The sequence below is a fragment of the Crocodylus porosus genome, unplaced genomic scaffold (assembly GCF_001723895.1).
Source record: "Crocodylus porosus isolate Cpor-Errol unplaced genomic scaffold, CroPor_comp1, whole genome shotgun sequence".
NCBI classification, from domain to species: domain Eukaryota; kingdom Metazoa; phylum Chordata; order Crocodylia; family Crocodylidae; genus Crocodylus; species Crocodylus porosus.
The window spans coordinates 161033-176430 of NW_017728944.1; the positions used below are offsets into that span (position 1 = coordinate 161033).

The 15398-nt window shown below is 51.8% G+C and overlaps 1 protein-coding gene across 1 annotated transcript in view; it reads right to left on the reverse strand.

Annotated features, from left to right (window-relative positions):
• The window catches only part of GPR179 (G protein-coupled receptor 179), a 44707-nt gene extending 39264 nt beyond the window's left edge, over positions 1-5443 (reverse strand). The window contains exon 1 of the mRNA XM_019550245.1: positions 4244-5443. Coding sequence (XP_019405790.1) covers positions 4244-5100 — 857 coding nt within the window. The 5' untranslated portion in view covers positions 5101-5443. The remainder of the gene's footprint in view (positions 1-4243) is intronic.
• Positions 5444-15398: the final 9955 nt, after the last annotated feature.

Genomic DNA, 15398 nt, shown 5'->3' on the forward strand with positions numbered 1-15398 from the left:
GTGGGTCTGAGAATTTGGGGCTGGGGTAAGCAGGGGTTTGGTCTACTGCAGAATTTGGGGCTATGGGGCTCCATTGGAGGACAGCCTTTGGTGGAAGGGGGGCAGGCAACAGCTGTGCTGACACAACTGTATTTGCCTCACCACCACCACTCCCTCTGCCAAGGGCACACCTGAATCCAGCCTGCAAGGAGCCCTGTGGTCCTGATCCAGCCTGGGGAGGTGGAGTGAGTTGGACATCTCTGAAAGACTCTATGCAAACCAGCAAAGGGCAGGGAGCACAAAGCAGAGCAGCAGCTTGGTCAGGGGGCACAGGGGAGGGAACAGAAAGCTGAGCAGGGGATCAGGTAAGGGAAAGGGTTTAGACTGCAGCACTGCAGGAGGAGGAGTCTGGAATGCAGGTTAAGTGATCAAGGAGGTCCCAGGTGAGGGTGGGGATCTTTCTGTGATGACTGTTTTGAGGAGATGGCTGCACTGCCAGCTCAGGGCAGCCTCTGAAAACCCTCTACCTCCAGGAGGAGTTCTGGAGTGTGAAACCACATTCCCTGAAACACCTGTAGCTGCTGCTGACTCCTTCCTCCTGACCTGCATCAGGTCTCCTCTCAGTGCTGAATGGAGCCTGGGAGCCATCTATATAGCAACATAGGCATGCATGATCACAGACAGATAGATGGATAGATAGTGGGGAATATATGACAACAAAGGTAGAAAAAGAGGAACAGATAATGCTGGTAGGTGGATGACTATGTAACTTTTTAGCTGTTTTAGGGGTTCTGAGAAATATTCAAGTCCAATAGGGAAGCCATTTTCCTTTCACTTTTTTCAATGAAGCTTACGTCAACAGTTCATGTTTCCCCAGTGAGAAGCATCTGCTGGTAGAATGACTGGTTGTGCATTTCCAGCCGTGTAGAGTGATGTATTTCATAGCACTGAGAATATTTGTTTGGGAGGGCAATCATGTGTGCGTGACAGAGAGAATGTGAGAAGCCATATGTGCCTGACTGTGTGCATGAACCAATGTATATGTGATGCTCTGTGGAATTGTATGCGGGTCTTGGAATGAGTGCATGAAACTCTGTGTGATGTATGTGTGACTTGGTGCATATACGAATGTGTGTGTGTGGGCATGTGTGTTAATGTGTCTCTGAGGGTGTGCATAAGTGGATGTGTACAGTCATTTACAAGAAGAGGACAACTGATTTATACAAGTGTAGCAACACCTTAATAGCAGGGTATTCCTTATAGAAAGCATAAACTGACATGATGCCCCAGGTCAGTGGGAATGAAACATTTTGGCAGATGTGTCACAAATTAAGCCCTGCGTGCCCCCTGAGTGCCACTCCAATTCCTTTCCCCCCACCTCAATCTGCTACTCTGCCTTCTGACCCCTGCATGATCTGCCACAGTGCTGCCTGCCCTCTCCCACTAGCCTGCATCACACATACAGGCTGCCCATGTCCCTTGTGGCACTTGTGCCATAGGTTGGCCACCAGAAGCAAGGAGAAGGGCATATACCCAGATTGGACTTTGCCACCTCCATGCATTCAAAGCCAGGGCATGCCATCAGTGCAGAGAGGACACTGTGTAAACGACTACCACTTGTCTCTTTTATGTGAACCGCAAAGCAGCTGCCAACAGAAGAAGTGGGAGGCAGGACATTGATGCCTAGAAACACACAAAAGCAGAACGTTTGGCTTCAGGGATGGAGAAGGAAGAGGTCCATGACTCCATGAGGAGATATTAGCTACCTCAGCCCCAGGGAGATGCCATGAGCTGTTCTATTCAGGTACAGGTTAATATTGCTTTTCACAGGACCCCAGGGCAGGTCTCTGGTTGTGTACCCCAAGGAAAGGTGAACATAAACCCAAGCTCCAGATGCAGCTCTTATCTTTTCCTCTCTATCATGGGCTGGGTCAGAATCCAGTTGTTATACCCAAAGGGGTTTGGGCTCTAAATCTGCAGTGTCCCAGAGCTTGGTGAGATGCTCAGACATGGCCTCTTAAAGCTGTGAATTCAGGTCCCAGCCTGAGTCAGGACATTTTGGTTTGGAGCTCGTTCACCCCATTTCTGGATAAAGATGCTAGGAGATGAGCTTTGATTTTGACCTATCCAGGTCAATGCATCTGGAAGGGACGGATTTTCCCATCAAGTATTCTACACTGTTCCTTATGAGCTGAGAGCTGCAACTCCACCTTTCCCTCACAGAGGAAGTCCCTGCCTCTGCATTGTGCCCCTGGAAAAACACCTTGGTATAAATCTCAGAGGGCTTACAGGCCAAAGATTGCCCTTTCTAGAAAGGAACCAATGCTGCCACCCATGCTGTGTAGTCCAGTGGCTAAAACATTGGCCTGGAAGTCCATCACTCTGAGCTCCATTCCTGCTTCTGCCTTTGACCCCTTATGCATCCTTGGGTGCCAATACTTAGATTAGCCAAGGGTCTGACTCCTATCAAATGAGGGTACAGCTCCCCAGCACAGTGGGGACCATCCTCTATCCTTGGGTATTCCCAGAAGAAAAATAATGGCAGGAGGACAGGCAGGAAAAGGACACGTGTAGGAACACTGATGGCCATGGAAAAGCCATGTTCCTCTCAGCTTACTCCCTCCTGCCCCTTGCTGTTGGCTACTTGCTGTCTCAATCCCTTGCTCTGGGTTGTGGCATGGGAAGACAGAGGTTTCTTTGGGGAAACCCAGTGGATCTGGCTTTTGTTTCTGGATTGTATATGCTGGTTGGACTTAGAACAAAGATGATGATCTGGAAACACACATCAGGCTCCATTAACCCTTTACAGTGCATAAGAACTGACTGCCGGGCATTGCCTTCTCTCCTTTCCTGGCTCTGACGTGGTCTCCAACGAGTCTGGAATGATGAGAGCTCGAACAGGAAAGTCTGGTGTCCCATCCCATTTAAATAGGTCCTTTACTCCTTTCTGGGGCTAAAAATAGCTCCTGTTGCCACACGTGATCCTCTGCAAAAGGAAATGCGTGAGGAGCCTGGGGCGGAGTGCTAGGAGTGTCTGTGACCACACCAAGGCTGGCATGGGGTCCCAGAGCTCCTGTCTGGAAGCCTGCAGCAGCCAACACAGAATCTGGGACATGCCCAGAAATGGGTCAGACTGTAAGACTGGGGAGCATGAGTCTAATAGGGGCACTGGTTTTCCCAGAGAGCAGAAACTCCCATATCAGGAAAAGAAGGTGCTGGTGGGTTGCAAGTGTGCTGGAATGAAACAAGACCCCCCTATCTCATACCTCACCCCATGGAAGGCACCATCAAGGTCTCAGGACACCAGATCCATGTTCCCACCCCCAGTCTGCACTCAAGACCCAGAGCCAGGTTCACTGGTGGCCCAGTTCTAGCTCTTTTGGGGAGGGTGGCCAATTCGGGGGTGGGATGTGTGCAGAGGGGGAAGATTCAGCAGTTGAGGTTAACCCATCCCAGGAGGCCTGGTGGCAAGTGTCAGCAGGTGTCCAGCACTCTCTGCTGGCAGGACCCAGGGGAGTAAAGCCCTGGGGGAACCCTAGGAAGGTTTATCAGGGAGGTGTGTCCCAAAGTATGCCTGCAGTCCTGCGATGCAGAGGACAGGGCATCCTCAGAGCTCGGCATCCCAGGGGAGGGGTGTGGGCTGGAGAACATCCTTGTACCAGCCGTGTGGGGGCCGGGAGGGGAAATTCCCTGCAGTTCTGTGGCTGAGCAATGGGGATCCCAGCCCTGCCGCAGCCCAGAGTAGCAAGGAAGATGCATACCTTTGCAGTGCTGCATCCCACTGCTTGGGCAGCACCCCCAGCTCTGCAGTCTAAGGGGATGTTAGTGGGGAGGATCCCTGCCTCTGTGCCCTGAAGGGTTGGTTACATGGGGGATACCCCAGGGGATTTTCCCCAGCTTTGCACCCTTGGGATGTGTTGCAGGGAGGGAATCTCCCTGGACCTGCAGTGCAGAGATGTGTTACATGGGGAACACCCGGTTCTGTACCCCAGGCATATGACAGCTAAGGGATCCCCCAGAATTTATACTTCAGTACAGGGGATAATCCTCCTCATCCTGCAGTCTAGAAAATATGGGGAGAGAGCCCTGCATACTGGAGTGGAAGAGGGAATGTGTGTGTTGGGTGGGGGGACGTGTGCATTTGTGAGTGGGGGGAGGAGTCTCCCCAGCTCTGTGTCTCCCCCCTCCCCAAACACTCCCTGCCCCTATCCTCAGACTCCACCATGCCCCCTCCCACCTTCCTCCCCTCCCTGGTGCCACTCACTTGAACTCAGGGCTCAGGTCCGGCTTTAGCCCATAGAAGGAGGAGGAGAGGGTGACCATCCAGGTGGGCAGGAACTTGCCGTCCTCACACTCCAAGAAGGGAGGAGACCACCTGACATGGCTAGTGTCCATCATGTAGCTGTCACCGCGGTTCCACTTGGGGGTGTCAAGGCTCTGGAGGTCATTGTTGAGGACCCGCTTGTGCAGGAAGAGGGCCTGCTGGGACTTGAGGGCATTGAACCACTCATTCTCCCTGCTCAGGTTCCTCAGACCCTCCGTGGAGCCCGACAGGTCCTGCAGCAGGATCTCATCCTTCTTCTTGGTGGCCTGCAGCATCAGTTGAGGCTTGGAGGACATTGGGTGGGCATCGAAAGTCAGCACTGCCCGATGGATTTGAGCATCCCCCTCAATGACGCTGCGGACCAGGGCTTGGTACCACTCCACATCTTCCTTGACACTAGACTCCCGGATGTCGTTTGTCTGGAAGATCATGTTGAGAAAGTTGGTGGCATGGGCCAAGGTATCGGTAGCGCCACGCAGGGAGGCCCGCAGGGCCTCAGGGGGGCTGGTAGCTCTGCCCATGTCCCACACTTCAAATCTTTGGCTGCAGTTAGCATGGAAAAGCCTCAACGTGTCCCCAGAGTGTAGGAAAGCCAGGGCTGCATTAAAGCCCTCGAGGTCTGCCTTGTCCGACTCTGGGTTGGGCACCCATGTGGAAGCTGAGGACGGAGCAACCCATTCCTTTGCCTTTGACGTCCTGGTCTTGACAGGAGGCAGCTTCTGGTGCTGGAAGATCCCTGTGCCCCATGCCAGCACCATGTGGGCACACCAGAGCAGAGGCCACAGACAGCACCCCATGGCTGGAGAAGGGGATCACGAGAGCTGATGCCCCAAAGCCCTGCAGTCAACAGGAGTTCATCTCAGCAGCAGCAGCAGGAGGAATCTGGGCACTTCTCCAGGGGATGGAGCCCAGGAGAAGTTCAGGTGCATCGGGGAAGCCTGGGATCCTCAAGGAGTGGAGGTAGAAGAGAAGATGAAGAGCGCTGGTCCATTGTGAAAGGAAGCAGCCCCAGAGCACATCTATGCCTGAGAAAGTGTCCCCTGCATTTCCTGCACTGGGCAGGACTCTCTCTCTTTCTCTCTCTCTCTCTCTCTCTCTTCCACTTGCTCCTGTTTTTTCCTCCCTGGCTGGGAGCGAAGCAGACGTCACTAGCTCCAAAATATGTCCATCTGCTGGCACTGCCCTCTCTCCACCCCTCCCCAATCACTCTGCCATGCCTGGGTCTAATGCCAGGGCTTTTCAGTCACTGCAGACCTTCCCCCCCTCCCCTCACCCCACTCCCTCCCTTACACACACAAACACACAGCCGCACCAATGGAGAGAGCCCCAGCAGGCTGGAGGCAGAGAGATGGAAGGAGTGAAGAGGCTGGCAGGGAGGACCGCGGTCTCAGTCTGGCTCTGGGTGTCTCTCGCGCGCTAGTTCCATTTGGAGATACGGGGCTGGCAGTGATGCAAGCAAATCCTGGATGGGACTCCATGGCAACAGAGGCTGAAATTTTTCTCCCCCTCCACACCCCCCTCATTTTGCTTTCCCATTCATCAGCCTGGCGAAGACCATGATGGGCATTTAGAAGGTCACCTACTGCTGTTCACATTACACTGCTCAATGCAATTAACTGTTTCTGCTCCACCCGCCCCAGCTGGGATGGGGGCGGCAGGGATGGGGTGTGTGGGGGGTGGATGTTTACTCTGCCTGCTTCGCTCCTGAGCTGCATCCACTGCGACTCCAGTGTCAGTGTGTGTGTGTCTGGAGCATGACAGTGATAGGTAGGGGGACAGAAAGGAGAGAGTGCAGGGCCAAGGGGCAGTGCCTGGCCAACAGGACCCAGGGAGAGGCATGAAAAGTCAGAGAGTAATGAAGGGATGGTGAAAAATTAAGAGAGAAAGAAAGAGAGATGGAAGAGGAGAAGGGAAAGGGGAAGAGAGAGGTGACCTAGGAGAACAGAGACAGGGAGGGAGGATGGGATGGAAGGGAGCCTTGTTCTCCTCTGGGAGTGGATTGGAGAGTGGGGGAAAGAGGCAGAGGATGAGAATGGGGAAGGAGAGATGGAGTGAGTAGAAAGGGGCAGTGCAGCAGGGAGCATGAAGACAGGTCACCTCCCTGCTGGCAGACAAGCCTCCCTGGCGAGTGCTTGTTCACAGTCACAGCTGCCAGTGACTAAGACGTGAGGGCTGAGCCATGCTGGAGGCTCACAGAGCACTGGGAAGACACTGGAAAGAGGAGACAGGAGTAGGGAGGACAGTGTAACCCACTCATCCATGGGCCTGGGATCTGGTGGGACCCACATGGTCAAGGCTCATGACCAGACCAAGGTGGTATCACCCATGTGCTGGTTGCTCTAAAATCAGGGATGCAGCACATTGTCATCTATGCCCATGGCCTGAGGTCAGGGACTTGGGCAGGTACACAATTACGATGTGTTTGGACAGTCCTTCTGTCTTGGGGATGTGGGGCCAAGTACACCTTGGGGATATGGGGCCAAGCTGATCCTTGGCATAAGAAAGACACTGGGAGAAGAGGTTAGCATCTGGAGGACTGGAGCCTTGCAGGGGGCTGCTAGGCTCAAAGGACATGAAGTTATGGGCTAGGCAGCCAGGACACCCATGCTGACATTTCTGGGCAAGTTATGTGCTGGGTCTGCCTGCATAGCCGAGGACAGGGATAAAACAGGGCCTGCCTTTTGAGTCAGGTGAAGGCAAAAGCTGGCTTTCTCCTCACAAGGTGATTGTGCTGTGCCCAGGCTGGTGGTCTCCAATGTGGATTTCTCTAGCCAGCCCTTCATCATCATTAGCTGCCCAGGCAGCACCATTGCGGTATGGACCATGGGGAAACTGAGGCATGGAGAAGTGACTTATCCTGAGTTCTGCAGCAAATCAGTGGCAGAGCCAAGAACATGGTTCAGCTCCTGGATGCATGTGGTTGTGCTGTGGCTGCTAGATCCCACGGACAGAGGGGTATGTGGCCCAGCCTGCTTGGGAAGTGTTCAGCAGCACTCTGCAGGGCTATCAGCAACTGGCATCAGTCTTCCTTGCAACCTTACACCCTGCAGGCCCCTTCAAAGCTGTTGGGGGTGCTGATGAACCCCCAGCACCCCACAGGCCCCTACCTGGGCAACAAGTTTTACTCCTTTGTTCAGGGACAGGTGTGAGAAGGGCTTGGCACAACCCAGGCACCAGGTTGGGAGGGATGGGGGGGACGGACCACATCCAACCCAGCTGCCATGGGGCCTGAGGGAGTGGCAAGGCCTTTCCCTAGTGGAGCATGAGGGCCCAGGGGCCCACAGCTGGCTCTGGAGCGCTCTCCCTCTTGTATCACATCAGCCCCACAGTGTCCAACACCGTGAAGGAGTCAGGCTGAGACCTGGGGTGGCCTGTGCCCAGCACCCCCTCTCTGTGACTTTGGGGGAGCAGGGCAAAGGTCTTCTCTGGCTTAGTCAGAAGAGTTAGGGGTGCGGAAATGTTCCCTGGAGAGATTCCTTGAGAGAGGCAAGTGCTCCACACAGCCAGCTGGTCTTGCTCTGGGGCAGGTAGGAATGCAAGGAGTCTTTGGGCTGGAGGCAGGTGGAGCTTCTAGGGACTTATTACCTCCAGGCCTAACTTGGGGCCTCTATGAGCCGCTCCTGAAGAGCAAATGCACCAGGATGCCCACAGCAGCTGGTTCCACCCTGCCCCTGCCCAAGTGGCCTCTGGTTCTGCCCCTCCAACATGCTCTATCCCTTTCTGTTAGCGATGGCGATAGATAGGGGGATGCATGAGATCCCTGGCCCCTCCCTAGCAAGTGACTTCTGGCTCCCCCCACCCTGTGGGAACTTTGTGTCACCAGAGGGCGCTGCAGTGCTACAGACATTCCCATCTCCCTGCCCCTTGCAGTAAGCCTGCTGCCAACAGGTCCTGGCTATGGGCATTTCCCTTAGCCTGGGTGAGTTGGGACCTTCCAGGGGTAGGAGCAGCATGGACAGCCTCCAAACCAAGCCATGTGCAGCTAGGGCGGGACGTAATCCTCCCATATGTGTCCATGTGGCTGGGGATGTGGCCCCACCATGAGATCTGTCTGCTCTGGAGGAGCTGGGGTGAGACCTTGGCCCTGGAAATCTTCCAAAGGGCAGCCCATCCACTCCCCAGTACAACAGTGTCCCAGGGGCTGGTGGCATTCCCACTGCAGCAGCGCTGAAGTCATGGCCCCATTGTGCTGGAGGTTATGCAGGTACATGGGGAGAGACAGCACCTGCCTGGATTGTTGCACCATTTAAATAGAGCAGGCTCATGGAGCGTGGGTGGGACGGAGTTGCCCCAATGGGGAAGCTGAGGCACAGGGTGCTTAAGGGACAGATTTTTCAAGCCTTCTTCTCCCCTGGGGCCAGGTTTGCCAAGAGCCATTGCCTGATGCCTGGAGCTCTACTGCTTGATTCAGCCCTGTCCAGCCTGCTCAAGGTCACACAGCAAGGCTGAGCCACTGGAGCCCAGGACTGCAGCCAGCTCCTTCCCCAGTCCTGGCTCAGTGTCTTGACCGTGAGTCCATCCTGCTGCCTCCAGCCCAGCTGCAGAGAGGCCCCTGTCACTGCGGTCTCTCAATGTCTTTTATGGTGGGACTGCTTGGGTTCCCAGAGAAGCAGTAGTGTGATCCCAGCTTTCCAGGGAAGGACATGGAGGCACTGGGAGGTTTCCTACCCTGGCTCACATCTCCAGTGTGTATCTTCACACATTACAAGCAAATGGGGAATGCAGGTGACCTTCACTGAGCAGCAGGGACTGCTACACTGTGTGGCCAACAAGCCTGCAGCTGGAGGGATGACTAAGTACTGCCTTAGCATGAGGAGGACCCTGCGTCTCCCTGCCTGCTTATAGGAGGCCCATTTGCATTGTGCTCCACAGCAGGAATTCCTGGACCAAGGTCAAGGTTGCAAATCAGAACAGCTGCACTATTCTCTTGCTGTAGAAACAGCAGTGATGCTTGCTGTCTTCCTAGGGGCGAGGGGCCCAGCTGGCCAACAGACATGCCTGGTAATGCTGGACAAATGTGTGTGTATATGGCATGATGGCTTTGTTATGCTAAGAGGACGGAAGGTGGTGTGAGTTGAGAGCACAGTCTATTGGATAGTAGTAGGCATGTGAGTCAAGCAGGCTGGGTTGCCTGCCACTGATCCACTGTGACCTTGGGCATGTCTTTCCACCTCTGTGCTGCAGCATCCTCCTCTGTCAAGTGGAGGTCAAAATACTGTTGTACCTAGCCATGGAGTCTCTGCTGATTCCCGTTTGTAATCTGGGGCAGGGGGAACCCAGAGTCCCCTAGTCCAATGGAGACTTTGGAAACCATTTCCATTTGCCTTCACTGTTGCTGTTTCTTATCCCCTATGCTTGTAACCTTGTGTCATCCATAATCCTCCTCTTGACGTACAATGGGCTGAGCCAGTGGCTCCTGTAGTGCAGACCCCAAGTGAGCAGGGCTCCCTGAAGCTAGTGGGTCCAGCTCCAAGGATTCAGGAACATGAGAGGCCACGTGCCCAGCCCCCAGCCCTGCTGCTCCCAGCTTAACTCTCTCCAAAGGCATCTCTTGCATTCTGTTCACTTAGCTCAAATCACATTTAATGATGGCAAATTGAATTGCCTTAGCCGTTCCATTACCCTGTTAGCAGGGCTGGGCTGGACTGTTTTTTTTCCATTAAGCCCCTTTTATGTAAAGTTCAATATTGCTGCGTTAACTGCCTGTGTTGCAGCAGTGGTAACCTCCTTGGTGTGTCTTTCACCACGACCAGTCCCTGCTGGGACCTGTCTTTTTCTTCTCATTGAATGTTGTATGCAATCTGTCTCCCACAGCAGCGGTCCCAGCATGCTGGGGAGATGACTGGTGCTGTGTGGGTTCAGAGCAAGATTTAACTTTGTGACTTTCAGTACAAGCCTCACCCAACTAAAGCAGGGGCATCAAATATATAGCTTGCAGGCCACATCTGGCCTACAGGGCTGTTCCTTCCAGCCCCTAGGTTCCTGGCAGGCCAGGAAATTTTGGGGTGGGGCTAAGACTGTGGGATCTGGGGCTGTTGGGCATGCCCGTTGGCAGAAGTGGGGCATGCGAAGGCTGAGCTGATGCAGCCCTGTGACTGCTTGGTTTGTGGCTTTCATCTCTGGCCCCATTGCTGCTCACTACCACTTGCACTATCTCCACTGCTGCTGGCCCTGCCACCTTTGCTGCTTACCCCACTGCCGTCAAGTCCAGAGCCATCCCATGAGGAGCCCCACGGTCCAGATCTACCTTGGGGCACAGGGTGAGTTTGACACCAAATGACCTAAAGCAGTGGTGCTCAAACTTTTTCCCCCTTGGGCTGGATGGACAGTGTTCAGTCCATCTCTGGGCCCAGTCTGGCTGGTGGGCCCAATCAGGCATGCAGGGCATGAGAGGTTTGGGGAACAGCCCAGCTCTGATCAGGTCCTGTGAGGGAAGGGAACATGGCCCAACTTCGCAGGACTTGGGAATTTAGTAGTATTATTTGCCACTGCTCCCCCGCCACCAAATTTCCACACCTGTGGGGAGTCCCGTGGGCTGGCTGCTGTGGTTGAGCGCCCCTGGGTTAGACAGTGGGTTTGAATAGGGATGATCCTGCCTCAGGCAGGGGGCTGGCTTAGATGACCTCCGGAGGTGCCTTCCAGCACTTCTTTATGATTCTGTGCCATGCTCAGAGGGAAATAACTGGTATCATGGAGTGGACAATGCCAGGAGTTTCCTTTGAGGAATGTTGGAAATTCCCCTTGTTAACATTGCTCCAACCAGTTAATCGCTGTGGGGGAGCCTCAGGTGCCCCACAGCTGACATGATGAGCCCAGGGATCAAGAAACTAAAGAGGTCCTCTCTTGTTGCTTCTTCTGCAGGGCTTGGGCCAAACAACATGAAGAGGTTAAGGGAGGAAGTAAGTGAAGGTGTCAGAGACATGGGAGAGCTGAAGACACTAAATGGGATGGAAAAACCCCCCTCTGTGACATGAAGAAAGGTGACATGAAAGAGAAGAGCAGGGAACTTGGAAATGCCCCTGAGAAAACTTGGGAAGGCCTTCCTCAGAGGCATTGCATGTTAGCTGCAGCCAAGTCTGGGGATTTTGACTGGGGTGTGCCAGTGCGTCTGCTTGGACTTAAAGGTGAAGGTTTCTGGTCAGTGGGCATAGGCACGGACTTTTATTTTGTCGATAGGTGCTTGCAGGTGTAAAAAACAAACAAACAATGCCCCCCACCGAAAACCCCCCAAACAAAACCTGGTACTTTACTTTTAACTCGGTGCAAGCTCTCCACATGTCCAGAAGAGGCAGCGCATTGCTTCTGGCTGGCTCTACAGCATCTGTAAAGATTGGATGTTTTAGCGAGGCTTTTTTGGCACTTTTATCTAATAGCTGGTTGAATCAGCTTTAGCTAAAAGTGCCAAAACCCCCCTCTGAAGCACCTGATCTTTACAGGTACTGCAGAGCCAGGTTGAAGTCATGTGCTGCTTCCTCCAATAAAGTGATTTAAAAAAACAAAGAAACCATCTACAAGCAGCTCCATGGGTGTTGAGCACCTGTTAATTTTTTTTTGGTGGGTGCTTGATCCCCAGAGCACCCATGGAGTTGATGCCTATGTTAGAGGGTCTTTACCCACCACTCAGGGTCAGACTGATCACCATATTTGTAGTCAGAAAGGAATTTTACCCCATGGACAGACTGGTACAGACTGTGGGGGCTTTTGCCTTCCTCTGTAGTGGGCAGCATGGGCTCTATCTGGGATCTCTTGAGTGTATATTAACAACCTTTTACAGAAGTAGGGACATTGGACTGTTGTGGTCCCCTTGCTTTACCTGTGGCAGGTTAGAGTGTTATATCTCTTGTTGTGACAGGGCTGACTTTAGTTTTACTCAGAGGTTAGATTATGGATTTGTATAGGATGGTTTGGATAGGGATGATCCTGCCTCAGGCAGGGGTTGGACTAGATGACCTCTGAAGGTCCTTTTCAGCCCGTCTCTAAGATTCTCTGAGAAGCCGAGAAAGCTCTAGAGCAGGCTCTTGGTGACTTGTCATTGCCCAGATGACAAAGCTCTGTGGGCTGAATCTGGGCAGGGGTTAAGCACCTCTGGCCTTGTCTATGCAACCCTTGTGGTGTGAGGTGCTATTTAAGCACATTGTAAGAGATAGTGTGAGACAGTCTTTGCCCCCAAATGTTTACCCTTAACATAGGGAAGAAGGGGGAAAGAGAGGCAGGGAGAAGTAAATGGGGTTCACCCAGGTTACCAACAGGCTAGGTCTCTCAAGTCAAAGCACAGTGCCCACCTACAGCACCTGGTGGTCTTTACCTTTCAATGCAGCAAGGAGTGAAGAGTATGAACTTCTGGTTTATTTGTAAATGCTTGAAAGAAGAATTGCTGCAGGGAAGGAATTAACATGTTTTTGGCTCAGTAGTTAATTCAGTTTAGGGGCAGATCATAGAATCATGGAGCTGGTGGGGACCTTGAGGGCCACATGGCCTAACTCCCTGTCTGAATGCCATTCCTAAACCAATCCAGGCAGCACCCAGATTTCGGCTACAGACTGCTTGATCTTCTGCCACTGAGCTATACCACTCCCTACATCAGGGGGACTGTGACACGTTGCAACCACTGGGGTGGCCATGGCACCTCTCAATGAAGCTGCAACTCAAACTCTGGCTCAGACTCTAAGGCCTCACTCTCTACTTCACTCACTCACGATGCCTTGATCTTATTATTAGAAGTGTTTAAGGGAGGCTACCAGCAGGCCTCAGAGTAAGCCTCAATCCTACAAGTTCCCCCCACCCCCAGGGTCTCATTCCAGTCCTCCATCCTAATAAATCACTCCCAGCTTGACTAGGCACACTTAGGGAACCTGTAGCCTTAGGGGGAAATTACATGGCTCCTTTCCTCCCCTACACCACACCCCAAGCCCTGCAGGAGTTACAATAATGATGTTTGCTGTGTCAGGGCCTCGGCTGCCCTAGCCTTCACCCCTTTCAATCTCGCTAAGCCAGTTTGCCTAGGCCCACTACGCTGGATCTGCCTTTGAGGAACTAGCTTCAGTCTATCACCTTCACTAAGGGTCCCTGGCCTCTGTCTGCTAGGCCCCTGGTCCATGATGGCCATGCCCTTCTGGCACTGGGCCCCTAACCCCTATCTTGCTGGGCCCCTCTTAGGCACTGGGCCTCTGACCCCCATCTGCTCTGTAGCCTTGTACTGCCTCTCCAGGGCTCAATAATAGTTCAGTCCTTGAGCTCACCCTGGCAAGGGCTCCAGGCAATCACATGCCTCACAGGCACTAATGGGACTTCCAAAACCACCCCTGCAGTGCTCCCTGGATGGGCTGCCTTTATCTTAAAGTCACCATTTAAAGTAAACAGGGAATATTTGGGAACGAGCATGAGGTCATTTTCCTGGTGTAGAACACGTTCCTTTGTAATGTGACTGATCATTGTGGGATTGTTTTCCCTTAATTTGTCCATTTCTAGCTGCAAAGTCTGGATGTGGTACTGTGGGGTGCTGGTTTAGTGCAAGAGTTGGGAATCAGGATAAAGCTGCGATGGGATGCTGTGAGCAGGGGGAGCAGTGGAGGGTACTTGAACCTCAATTCTGCAAAATGATTATGTGCTAGTAGTGTCCTTTGTGAATATGCCTAATTGCTTGTGCCCTACAGCATGCAAAATCAGGCACCTGAGATTATAGAAGGGCAGGAAAGGTGAATGATGGGGAAGAAAAGTTAAGAATCAACCAACAGAGACTGGTAAGGGTCACATCAGGGTAACAACCTGCTGTTATTGCTTGAATTGAAAGCAGAGAGACTGTAAATGCAACAACAGGATCCCTACCAATAGCCTAGATTCTCATATCAAGTCTAAGACTTTAAAAAAACACCCAGGGGCTCTGGGTACCCAATCAGAGACACTGTCAAGGGGCTTGATTCTCAGAGTGCTGGGCAGCTGCCCTTTGGAAATCAGGAAATATGGTGTCCAGCATCTCTACTCATATTTTAATGTCTTAACTGTGTGAATGTGTGCCTGCATGCTCATGTGAACATGCATGCATGTATGCATTATGTGAGGATGTGTGCCTGAACTAGACTCCTAAAAATGAGGTCCCACAACTTTACCTATATATTCTATATGTGTGCATATGTGTATACAGGCTCACACACACAGATATACACACATAGAATATATGGTACAGGAAACCCTTCTTATTCGTGGGCTCGGCATTTGTGGTTTCAAATATTTGCGAATGCCAAACTCATATTTTAAATACACTTCCAGGAGCTCCTCAGGAGCTCTGTGCTTGCTGCTGGGCTCCTGCTGCCATGCCCCCCAGCCACTGGGGGCACTGTGTTCATGAACGCAGATGGGGTTCATAAACACAGTGTCTTATTCACGGATTTCGCCATTTGCAGGGGATATGAGAACGTATCCCCTGCGAATGACGAGGGTCACCTGTATATATTATGGATATGTAGTTTATATGATACATAAAGATTTAAATCTCTCTTTATATGTAACATATATATGTAATAAATGTTTGTATATATGTGTGTGTGTGTATACATACATACCGTATATCTTCTTTTTTGGCAGTCCCTCCCAGTTGAGCATGATTAGACGTCTTACTTGTGTGTCCGAAGATGACTGATGAGGCCAATCCAGGATTGACAGACCCTGTTGCAGTTTGGACATGTGTTTCCATGTGGCGTGTGTGGTATATGATATACATCCCATATATATATACACATATATGCACACACACACACGCATGCATATGAATATGCATTTATATTGTATTTAATGTATAAACATGTATATATTACATATGTAATGTATATGACATATATATACACACATTATACATATGTATATTTATGTGTATTGATCTATCTAGATAAATATATGTATATATCTCTATAGATCTAGCTATATAGCGATATACAGGCATACCTCGGAGATATTGCGGGTTCGGTTCCATAACACCGCAATAAAGCCAATATCGCAATAAAGCAAGTCACACGAATTTTTCGGTTTCCCAGTGCATATAAAAGTTATGTTTACACTATACTGTAGTCTATTAAGTGTGCAATAGCATTATGTCTAAAAA